At 30.3% G+C, this 11,566-nt stretch overlaps 6 protein-coding genes across 6 annotated transcripts; 2 read left to right on the forward strand and 4 right to left on the reverse strand.

The window, feature by feature from the left end:
* Positions 1-485: 485 nt before the first annotated feature.
* On the forward strand, positions 486-2,470 carry TVAGG3_0962500 (protein kinase-like (PK-like) family; the record flags this gene model as incomplete). The annotated part of the gene is made up of 1 exon (XM_001328676.2): positions 688-2,466. One exon carries the CDS (start codon positions 688-690, stop codon positions 2,464-2,466), a length of 1,779 nt encoding a protein of 592 aa, XP_001328711.1.
* Positions 2,471-2,837: 367 nt separating this feature from the next.
* On the reverse strand, positions 2,838-4,029 carry TVAGG3_0962510 (UDP-D-xylose:L-fucose alpha-1,3-D-xylosyltransferase-related family; the record flags this gene model as incomplete). The annotated part of the gene is made up of 1 exon (XM_001328677.1): positions 2,890-3,906. One exon carries the CDS (start codon positions 3,904-3,906, stop codon positions 2,890-2,892), a length of 1,017 nt encoding a protein of 338 aa, XP_001328712.1.
* Positions 4,030-6,577: 2,548 nt separating this feature from the next.
* TVAGG3_0962520 (proteasome regulatory particle assembly) lies at positions 6,578-8,002 on the reverse strand (the record flags this gene model as incomplete). The annotated part of the gene is made up of 1 exon (XM_001328678.1): positions 6,578-8,002. One exon carries the CDS (start codon positions 8,000-8,002, stop codon positions 6,578-6,580), a length of 1,425 nt encoding a protein of 474 aa, XP_001328713.1.
* A 467-nt stretch (positions 8,003-8,469) lies between these two features.
* Positions 8,470-9,687, reverse strand: TVAGG3_0962530 (thioredoxin-disulfide reductase protein; the record flags this gene model as incomplete). The annotated part of the gene is made up of 1 exon (XM_001328679.1): positions 8,499-9,557. One exon carries the CDS (start codon positions 9,555-9,557, stop codon positions 8,499-8,501), a length of 1,059 nt encoding a protein of 352 aa, XP_001328714.1.
* Positions 9,688-9,741: 54 nt separating this feature from the next.
* TVAGG3_0962540 (DNA-directed 5'-3' RNA polymerase protein) lies at positions 9,742-10,182 on the reverse strand (the record flags this gene model as incomplete). The annotated part of the gene is made up of 1 exon (XM_001328680.1): positions 9,887-10,171. The coding sequence occupies one exon, from the start codon at positions 10,169-10,171 to the stop codon at positions 9,887-9,889; it is 285 nt and encodes a 94-aa protein (XP_001328715.1).
* A 720-nt stretch (positions 10,183-10,902) lies between these two features.
* Positions 10,903-11,499, forward strand: TVAGG3_0962550 (C2 domain (calcium/lipid-binding domain, CaLB) family; the record flags this gene model as incomplete). Its single annotated transcript, XM_001328681.1, has 1 exon — positions 10,912-11,424. One exon carries the CDS (start codon positions 10,912-10,914, stop codon positions 11,422-11,424), a length of 513 nt encoding a protein of 170 aa, XP_001328716.1.
* Positions 11,500-11,566: the final 67 nt, after the last annotated feature.

Genomic DNA, 11,566 nt, shown 5'->3' on the forward strand with positions numbered 1-11,566 from the left:
ATGGTTTGCATATTATTGGATGCTGAAATAAAAGCAACAATTGTAAAACTTATAGAACTGTAGGTACTATTCGGAACATTAAATAAAATAGACGTAATTTGGCGATTTTCTGCTATGTAGGTGAGATTTTTTGAAAAACAATGAGTTATTTGAGTTTTATTTTTAGTAAAATAGGTAACACTTCCTTTTGACAATGTTCCATCAATCTTAATTGCTGTATGTGAGAATGTATCAGCATGGTAATCCAAGGAAAATCGCTTGGTAAAATTCTCTCGTGTAGGGATGAAAGTATGAGTAATTAATTCCCCATGGTGCATATTTAAAATGGAATCGTCACCAAGTCTGGTGAAAATTAAACCTATAAACAATAACATTAATTTCTAAATTTTTTAAGACAAAAATTGATTTGCAAATATAATGTGGTGATGAAAACATGAAGACTTTTAAAATTTTATTAGTAAATTTTGCACTTGCCAAATATTGTGCTTGAAACTCATTTTTTAAACGAACACTTCAAAAAGAATAGACTTAGAACCTAGCCAATCTTCTCAATTCTTTGGTGGTGGTGGTGGTTCAATATTAAAGAAGAGATCAATACCTAGCCGTTTTCAAGATACTTCAAAACGAAAATTCGACGATTCAGATCAAGATAATCAGTTAAATAGAATTTTAGACGATTTAAAACATATGAATCAACTTAACCCAAATGAAATATACGAAAATTTACTTAGATATCAAGAAAAACTCTCCACTATTTTTCAAAATAATGAAAAAGATGCAAATTCAAATGAACTAATCACCTCAATTATTACCTGCTCAGAATCTTTGAATGATGAACAAGCAAATTCAATTTTTGAGACATATTCACAATGTGCAAATATTGGTATCAAAAATCCACTTTGGATTGCTTCTTATGCATTAACTTATGAAAGAGTACAAAATTATATTCCAGTTTTTCAAATATACCAATCTGCATTTAATAATCAAATCGAGCCACCATTTCTCAAAGATCAATATAGCAAATTCATATCAAGAATGCAGAAGAGGTTATCTCAAGTTGTAAAATTTGATTTGGGAATGTATAATAATATTAAATACACATGGCGTGCAGGAAATGTCATTGCAATGGAGAATGGCAGGCGCACAGATCCAGAAATAGATATCGTAACCATTCTTGGCATGAATAAACTCAATAAAACAACAGATTCTTTCTCAACAATGAAAACAGAGAGACCAGCATACGATGCAAACTTACTTTTGTCAACAGATGGAACATCTCGCAGCTTTGTTGAAGCTCGACTTGCGGATATGGGAATTGATTTTGTGAGATTACGGAAAGAAAAAGAAAGAAAAGCTCAACCAAGAATTCCATTACAACCAATCTCTCCTAAATCAGAATCAAAGCCAACAGAAACAGTTTTCAGATTACCAAGCAGAACAAAAGGTAAATCTTCTTTCTTAGCTCAAGAAGAAGGTTCAGTACCTGAAAGGAAACCATTGCAAGTTATAAAATCTTCATTCTTGACTAATGAAGCCGATCCAGATGAATTTAATCCTTTCCGACAACAAGATGAAGAAATTCATAAGGAAAAGAGGAGACCATTAGCTCCAATATCATCATCTCCAACAATAGCACCACCGTCAACCACAAGGACAAGAGGAATTCTTAAAAGAGGAGATAGTAAAGGCTCAATTTCGCCATCACGAGTTAAAATCCAAGGAAGTCCACACAAAGGAGCCAAAAGTAGTTTTAATATTGGCGAAAGAGTCAATGCCGATGATCTTGAAATCGAAGTCCTTGAACAGATTGGAAATAATTCTTATGTCTGTAGCTCTGTTGATGGTAGAAAATATTTTGTTAAAATTTGCCAAATGAATTCTCTTCTTAGGGAAATTGATCACAAAGAATTATTCTCTATACCAGAACCTCGTTATGAAACATATTTCCTTGTTCCATTCCTGAATATTCCATTTTCAAAAGTTGTTTCCATTATTACTTCGAAGAAAACAGACCAAACTGTTGCATTTTTCTTTTTGATGCAGCTTTGTAGAATTCTTTTTAGTTTGGAAAGCGCAAATATTCACCATGGTTCTATTGCCATTGAAAACATAATGTACAGAATTCCTGATGCCGAACTTCGTGCTTTCGATGATGGAGAGGAGTGGGCAGGTTGTGGATTGACTTTGACTAAATGCGATAAAATATCAAAAGGTAAAATTGAAGAAGAAAGAAAGTCTGCTTTAGAAATATTCCTTCAAATAGCAAATGGTAATGCAAAGAAAACAGATATGCCAAAGAGATGGAATAAAGAAATATGGGAAATGGCAATTTCTGTTTTAAGTCTTTCCAACAACGCTCCATCAATTAAAGCATTGGAAGGAAAGATTCTTACATTTTTAATAGAAAAGGGAGAAACAGTTAAATCTCAAATCTCTAGAATCAATGTTTCTCTTCTAATGGAATAGAAAGCATTGTATTATTTATTTGTTTTTTTGTAAATTTCAATTGTTAATTAAATATAACTTTTCTACTATCATTGATGATAAAAGGGCATACATGGGACATATACCCTCAAATTTTTACTTTTTCAATTTCCCTGAGATCAAAAATTTGATTATAACCAAGTCAGATTTTAGCATTTGTTCATCATAGTATTACCATTATAAAGGTTCTTTGATATCCTATACTTCCATATCATTGTTGATCCTATAATTTGAAAAAAATTCTCCATATTGAGTTGAAAAATAAAAATTTGAGGGTATATTCACTTGGAATGAACTTTTTTCCCTGACGTAATAAGAAAGAAGAAGAATGAATATTTGTAAGTTTTATAAAAGCGAATGTTTTAAACAATCAAAGCAATAAACAAACAAAAAAATATTGGATAATTAATTCCAAGCAGGAAAAGTGTTACCTTTTGGAATAATACATTGATTTCCTTTGAAAAAGATCTGGTTATTCTGGATCATCAATGAATACTTTGCTTTGTTACTTCCTAGATGGAAGTAGTGACAAAGAACAGGTTCAGTTAGATTTCGTCTTTTTGCTTCAGATCTCCAATTTATTTTTCCATCTTGATAGATTCCTCCTGCATTTACAGCAAGCATAGGATCAAGAACATGTATGTATATCTTAGAATTACTATTTTTAGATACAGAAACTAATCCATCTTCTGTATTCATAATTATTCTATTTAATTTTAGAGAATTACGAAAAGCTTTTTGATCAACAAGCTTTGGAGAATTATACATTAATGGGAACCATATTTGTATGATTTTTAAGACTTCTTCTGTTGGATAAACTTTGTAAAATCCAAGATTTACAGCCCATTTATATTCACTAGTATTATTAGTGTATTCATGATATATATCATAATTATAGAAGAATTTACTATCGGATTGTACTTCAAAATCTGTTTTTCTATTAAATATTTCATTTGGATTTTTGAAGAAAACGATATCTGCGTCTGAGAGTATTGTTTCAACATCCCATAGAAGTAACTGATGTAGAATTGTTGGTCTAAGCTTTACAATTTCATAAAACAGAATGATTTTCTGGTTATTTACGCAATCTGATGTAAAATTGGATGGTAAGTATATAGATGGTATATTCATTTGCCTAAGCTCTGTGTAAGACTTCTTATCAACTGCGATAATAATTATTGAATTTTTATTGAAACCAGTGCTTATTAAGCTGCAATACCAATTCTTAGCAAAGTGTATCTGCCCATGATTTGTTACAGTAAATATTACTTCATGACGATGAGATTTCTCGTTGGTTGGTGAATTTGTGACGAAGCAATATAGTTCTTGTAAAAAATCATGAGGTAATTCCCATTTTGAGTAACTAACGTTAATGTTTGCGGGAGTTGTTTTTGGATATTTTAGATTTTCACATTTGGGCATGATATTTATTGGGATATTTGTGGAATTTGTATTATAGATCATTATAAATACTAGAGAAACTCCCAGAAAAGCAATAAGTGTCCCTAGTATATATATAAGCTTCGAACGAATTGAAAAATGTTTCTTTCTAATTTTGAGAAAAAAAAATGTGCTTCGAAGGAAAATTTGAAATACTATGATATCATGAAATAGACAGCAATTCAATGTTATCCTACATTAAGCTTGTCGGACCTGTGATTTTTCGCCAGAACCGGAGATTCTTTCAAAAAATTTCGGGCTTCGGGGGATAAATCGCCCTCGGCCAAAATGCACATCAATTTATAGTTAGAGGTAATCAATTCTAAAAGGACCCCTTTTTCTTTCTAATTTTTTTTTATTTCAGAAGTCACTCAACTCAGGGTGCCCCATGGAGATTGAATCAAGGAGTAATAATGAAAATATAGATTATATTAGTTGAGCTTATATCATATGTGTGTGGTAATGAGTGATTTATGATAAAGAATTCAATGTTATTATTACATATTAACAAATTTATCTATATTTGATTATGAATGAATTTCAAACGATTTGGTATTAGGGGATGCTTTCTATCAATGCCAAAACATAAAATAAAATTTAAAATGGAGAAATATAAGCCAGAATACTTGAATAACTTGGTGAAATACCAAATAATGATATATAAAAATATGACTCTCCAATATAGAATGTTTCAAAGTAGGAAATGAGCTAAATAATTTGGTAAACTTTCCATGGGAAGGATTTGAAAAGATTTTGCTATAATAAGTGTATAATATATATGATAGGAAATTGATTAGAACATGAGTTTAAAGGATTAAACCTGGAAAAATAATTAGAATACATACTGAAATAATTTAAATTCTCAATAATTTCTTCAAACATGGTTCTTATACATCATATTTCTGAATGCTTTCTATTGCATAACACTAACAGGAATGACATTCAAAATAAAAAAAAATTGCATTAAGAATTATGCTCAAATGGAGAAATGCAGTTACATTTCTGATCATATCATACAATGCAATGTGTGCTGATATAACACTCAAATAAAACTTTTTTCATATTGAATACCTCAAATAAATTAAAATCTAATAATTATCATTAAAAAATTCTTGACTTAAAGGTTATAAAGTGTCAGTACCTTTTCTTTTTTGCTTATTTATCTGTTTATATCTTTAAAAAACTATCATTATATTTCATAGATTACAATTTGTGCGAATATATGAGTATATTTTAAAAATTTGTTAATTTATTGATGTGAAATGCATAATATCTACCAAATATATAGTTTTTGTACATTATGAAACAAAAGAATTATCATCATTTCTTTATTTCTGCAATAAATAACATGCAAATTTACTAAAATAATAATACCTTATATTATACTTGACATAATTAACAAATTTATAAGCAATAATGAATAATTCTATTGTTTAGACTGCTATATAAATATGCAAAATTATTTCAATAAAAAAATATTCATTTCCCCGAGCTGCCATATAATAAAAGATATATTTTAATACATAAATATTTCATTTATCATACTTAGAGGCAAAAATAAATCCCCGGAAAATCTCCGAATCTCCAAGATTCTTCCGGGGATTTATTTTTGCCTCTAATTATAATTAATACAATATACATACAATATACATACAATATACATACAATATACATACAATATACATACAATATACATACAATATACATACAATATACATACAATATACATACAATATACATACAATATACATACAATATACATACAATATACATACAATATACATACAATATACATACAATATACATACAATATACATACAATATACATACAATATACATACAATATACATACAATATACATACAATATACATACAATATACATACAATATACATACAATATACATACAATATACATACAATATACATACAATATACATACAATATACATACAATATACATACAATATACATACAATATACATACAATGCTATATCTTTTATCATATAATATATATAGGGAAATGAGTCAATGATAGTCAATTTGGAAATCGCAAAGAAATTCTTTCATATTCTTGAATTAATTATATATTATAATATTATGAATAGTGTAAGTCCTGCATTGATTATTAAATTTGTTCAAATTCATATTTCCCATTCATGCTACTAATATCAGATGATATTTTATAATGTATCCGTGTAAATATCACAAATATATACAAAATTAATGAGAAAACGGCAATAATTTTAAATCATTAAAAAAATATTTAGAAAGGGGTAAAAATCAAAAATCCGTCGAAGTTGATAAAAATTCCTAAAAATCGCCAAATTCGGAGATTCGTGGTGGTGATTCTTTTTATTTTGGAGATTCTGGACAAGCTTATTAATATCTATCTATTTACTAATCTTATGTTATATATTAAATAAAAATGATTTTTTATACTTGGGACAAAAGGCGTAAGTACCATGTGATATGAAATTGTGAGAATCTCATAGTATATTTTGAATATTTCTCTTAATTCAAAAGTGAACTTACGCCTTTTGACTCGCAGTTTGTATATAACATTTTTATTTTTTAAAAGAAGATCCAAAATTGAGAGAAGGAAATTGTAAGAACTTTGTAAGATTTGTCTTATTCGACTTCTATACTCAACACTTACCAGTAATCATTGATATTTGCACCATGTGAAATAAGAAGTTCAGCTGTTTCTTTATTATTATAATATGCTGCAATATTAAGAGCGGTTTGTCCATATTTATCTTTTTCATTGATATTTGCACCGTGTGAAATAAGAAGCTCTGCGATCTCTTTACTATTATTTTCTGCTGCAATATGAAGAGTGGTTTGGCCATATTTATCTTTTTCATTGATATTTGCACCGTGTGAAATAAGAAGCTCTGCGATCTCTTTACTATTATTTTCTGCTGCAATATGAAATGCGGTTTCTCCATTATTATCCTTTTCATTGATATTTGCCCCATATGAAATAAAAAGTTCTGCTGTTTCTTTAATATTATTTTTTGCTGCAAAATGAAGAGAGGTTTTTCCATTATCATCTTTTTCATTGATATTTGCTCCACGTGAAATACATTCATCACCTCCTTCATTATTGTTGACTATAATTTGATTGTATGACTCTAGTAATAATCTGCCAATATTAGAATTTTGCGCTTTACATGCAAAATAAATAATTCCAAATTTAGTGTGATTATGTTTGTTAGAAAATGTATTGTTTTTGAAAATATCTATTGTTTGCGAAAATGCAGCACCCCATGGAAAGATGTAATATTTGTTCCTTTTGAATAGAAGAAATACAGCATTAAGGTTTTGATATCTGATGATATCTTCATAAACAGGTTTATAGCTTGTATCATTCATCCAATTCTCTTCTTTTCCATACTTCCAAATCTCGCCATAAAAATTATCAAGTTCGAATATCTCTCTCTCTAAAACATATTCAAGCAATTTGTGATTGTGTGTTCTTATAATGCTTCTGAGACAATCAATATCCATTTTATGTTCTTTCAAGCATTCGTTGATGATGTCTTGATTTCCTCCAATTAATGCGCTGCAAAGACAATTTTCAGTTATTTCACTAATATGATTTGAAGTTAAGAAATAAAAAATGTTAACAGATCCAAAGTATGCACATGCTTCAATTAGAGATAAGACTGCAAAATAACCCTTATCGAAAGCATTGTTCCTGAAATTAGGAATTAGGAAATAAACGTCATCCGGTATTGAATTTTGAGTTAAATATTCCTTGAACTTATCAATTTGATCATGCATAACTATAAATTTAATCGAACCCTCCGTTTCAAAATGGTAATCTGAAACTCCGGTTAGGTAAGCCCCGATCTGTTCGAGTATTTTGACGTAATTCGCTCCGGATGCATAATTGTATCTAATTGCCTCATGAATTAACTTTGTAAGTTGCTTGATTGAAAGTTGATACTTTGAAATTAAAGTATTTGTAATTATACTGCACATATCTTCGATAGGTTCATTAGATTTTATGTGGAAGAGCTTTTCAAGCGCCCCTATAAAATCCGCATATTGTTTAGAATAGTCAGAACTCATAATAAAAAAAAAAATTGACTAGTCAAAAATCTAGTAATTGACTATTTTAAATCATTAAGAAATACTTAGAAAGGGGTAAAAAATCAAAAATCCGTCGAAGTTGATAAAAATTCCTAAAAATAGCCAAATTCGGAGATTCGTGGTGGTGATTCTTTTTATTTTGGAGATTCTGGACAAGCTTACATACATACCTTTATATTGGCCATTTTTAAAATTCATTACTGTTAACAGTTAAACTAAAGCGGTGAACCCTTAAGCATGACAAAGAATCTGTCATTTCCATGCAATGGCTTTAAAATATGCATTGCAAACGATTCCAATTCATTTATAGTCATAAATCTCATGACGAGAATTAATTTTGTTTCAAAATAAACTTATCTATTTGGGAAACTCAGTAAAATAGCTAAATTTCGCCGAAACTTTGCTTAAAAATATTATGATTCATGACATCATGTAAATAAAAAACATTTCACTAAAATATTACATATTTAATTAATTATTCTTGATTTTCTTCTGCGTCGAGATCTGCGAGGTAGTGCTCAGCAAGAAGTGCTGCCTGGCATCCTGTTCCAGCAGAAGTAATTGCCTGCCTGTAAACTTTGTCTGCGCAGTCGCCAGCAACGAAAACTCCTGGAACTTTAGTTCTTGGAGTTCCATCTGTAATGAAATAACCACCTTTGTCTCTGTCAAGTTGTCCCTCGAAGATAGATGTCTCTGGGAAATGGCCAATTGCCACGAAAAGTGCAGAAACTGTGTGATTTGTTAATTCATTGGTCTTAACGTTCTTAACCTGAACGCCTGTTACGAAATCTTCGCCAAGAACTTCATCAATAACTGTATCATAGATGATTTGTACTTTGGAAGCAGCCAATCGCTTCTTCATTGGGTTGGAAGCACGAAGTTCATCTCTTCTATGGAATAACTTGACAGTTCTGCAGATTTTTGCTAAATATAATGCTTCTTCAGCGGCGACATCACCACCTCCGACTATGGCGACGTCCTGGTTAGAGTAAAGAGCACCATCGCAAATAGCGCAAGCACTGACACCTCTGTTCTTCAATCTTTCTTCGCTTGGAAGACCTAAGTATTTGGCTTTGGCGCCTGTAGCGATAATCAATGATCTGCATTTGTATCCATTGCCATCATAGGATTCCAGTCTTCTTGGGAAAACAGATAAATTGACTTTAACAATTGTATCTGTTAAGAATTTAGCTCCATTTCTAATAGCTTGCTCCTTCATTGCATCAACAAGCTGTGGACCTGTTCCATTGAAGCTTGGGAAGTTTTCAACTTCGGTTGTATAAACTAATTGACCTCCTGGTACATCGCCATGTAATACAACTGTATTGTAACCTGCTCTTGCAGCATATAAGGCAGCTGTGCAGCCGGCTGGTCCACTGCCAAGGATAATAACATCAATTACAGGAACTTCATCCCAATTAATTTCTTTTGGAAGTTCCAAGTCGTCATCAAGACCCCATCCAAAACCATCTGATTCATCATCATCTTCGCATGAAGCTCTGAAGAGCAAGAAAGGAAGTAAAATTGGAAGCATATTATGAAAAGTGCCATTTATATTTGGCTGGATAGATCATTATGTATACCGTTACCGTCGAAAAACTAATCAGCATGAGGTATGTACTATAATTTTTCATTGATCCTAATGCTGATTTTAATATTGAAAAAAATGTTATTCAAATATAAGCTCTTTCTTAAAAAAAGTGAAAGAAATATTAGTGTGGTTAACAATACTGCTGGAAAAGCACAAATTTACTCAAACATTTTTGCAATTCTAAAAAAAATTATCTAAAATAAAGGTATAAAATGACGCAGTATCATTAAATAGCAAAATTTGTTTCAACAAAATCTTTTCAATGACATTTTTTACAATACAAGGTTCTCATTAATAACGATTAATTCGTTAACAGCGACATCTTCATAAGTTCCATCTGGAAGAGTACGACGAATGATAAGTGGTGTCTTCTTTTGCTTTAGTTCTTCTTCAGCAATGTTCAATGGATCAACTTCTGAGCCAATATCAATTTGAACTGGAGCTCCGTTAGCAATTTGCATGGCTCTGATACCAAGAACACGTGCCTTTTCGTATTTTGTAAGATATTCTGTTGTGTTAATTGGTTTGTATAAATGTGTCTGTGTTGAAGATTCCATCGAAAAAATTTGAATGGAAATTACAAAATGGCCAAGCATTGCTGAATAGAGAACAAATCGATAAATAAATGAGCATAATATACTATACAATAGGAAAGAAGCAAAATTAACGGAAGAATAGCTCCTTCTTGAACGTTCTACGTTTGAATTCTTCGGCCAATAATATTAAAATCTTAAAACAGTCAATTTAAGTTCGTATCATATTACATAATGATAAGATGTTTGTTTGAAATACAGTTTATACGAAATAGCCAAAATCATAAATTATATACATGGTACAATGATAAGGAGTGTAAATGCACATGCAACTAGCCTTATTTAAAGCAAATACATGAATGATAAAATGTGGCTAATAATATACACAAAATAAAATGATTTCAAAGCAATCCTTTGTCTAAATAGGAACTCTTCACACTTTTGATGAGTTAATGGAGAATGTGAGAATAAGTAGTGTGAGTTATTTCTATAAAATCATTATTTTGAGTGTGTTACATCAATATCGCTGAGTAAAATAGTTGATTCAAGATAAAATAATTGATATGGAATAATACACTCCTTATGTTAAACTAAGTTATATGTAATATGGATCCTATTCTTACGAAATTGAAATTTTCTTCAAATTGGAATCAAGATTTTACATGAAATTTGAAGAAATATTTAGGCCTTAAATGCGATTACAACTAAGGTTGATTCATGTTCTCAAGTTTTTGGATGATGTCAATTTTTTTTACAAAAAAGAAATGATAGAGCTAAATTATAATTGGATTATAGATCTTGTCATTAAGGATGCTGAAATACATGATGGTGTAAATCATTCCAATACACCAATTTGGTTTGTTGTTATTGCAGATGGAGTTCCACAACCGTTTTCAACACCACAAGTACAAAATTCGAAAAATCCCACATGGAATTATCCAGCAAGATTAGTTCTGAAATCACTAGATATATCTAAATCGTTTTTATACGTTGCATTATGCACATCTGGACCAAATAATGTTAATATACCGCTATGTAGTGCAAGAATTAGCTTAAGAAACTTACCTATTGGCTCTCCGAAATCATTTAAATTCCCTTTAATGCTTACAAATAAAGCAGATACAGAAGCATGCACAGTCAGATGCGCGGCCACTCTATCTAGCTTCACTCCACAAGTGTACTTGCAGCCATCTATTAATAGACCAATGATGACCGGTGGTATGCAACAAATGGGCGGATATGCACAACCAATGAATAGGAATTTTGGCTATTATTAACTTTATTTTATTTATCTTAGAGATATTTCTTTGTATTCATATTTTTATCTTATAAATTGTTTTATATGTTTGAGATTTAATTTTTTTTTTATTATCCATTTTTGTTAGATTTTCATAGGATATTTCTTTGCTCTATGCAAAT

This window comes from Trichomonas vaginalis, chromosome I (assembly GCF_026262505.1).
Source record: "Trichomonas vaginalis G3 chromosome I, whole genome shotgun sequence".
Classification (NCBI taxonomy): domain Eukaryota; phylum Parabasalia; order Trichomonadida; family Trichomonadidae; genus Trichomonas; species Trichomonas vaginalis.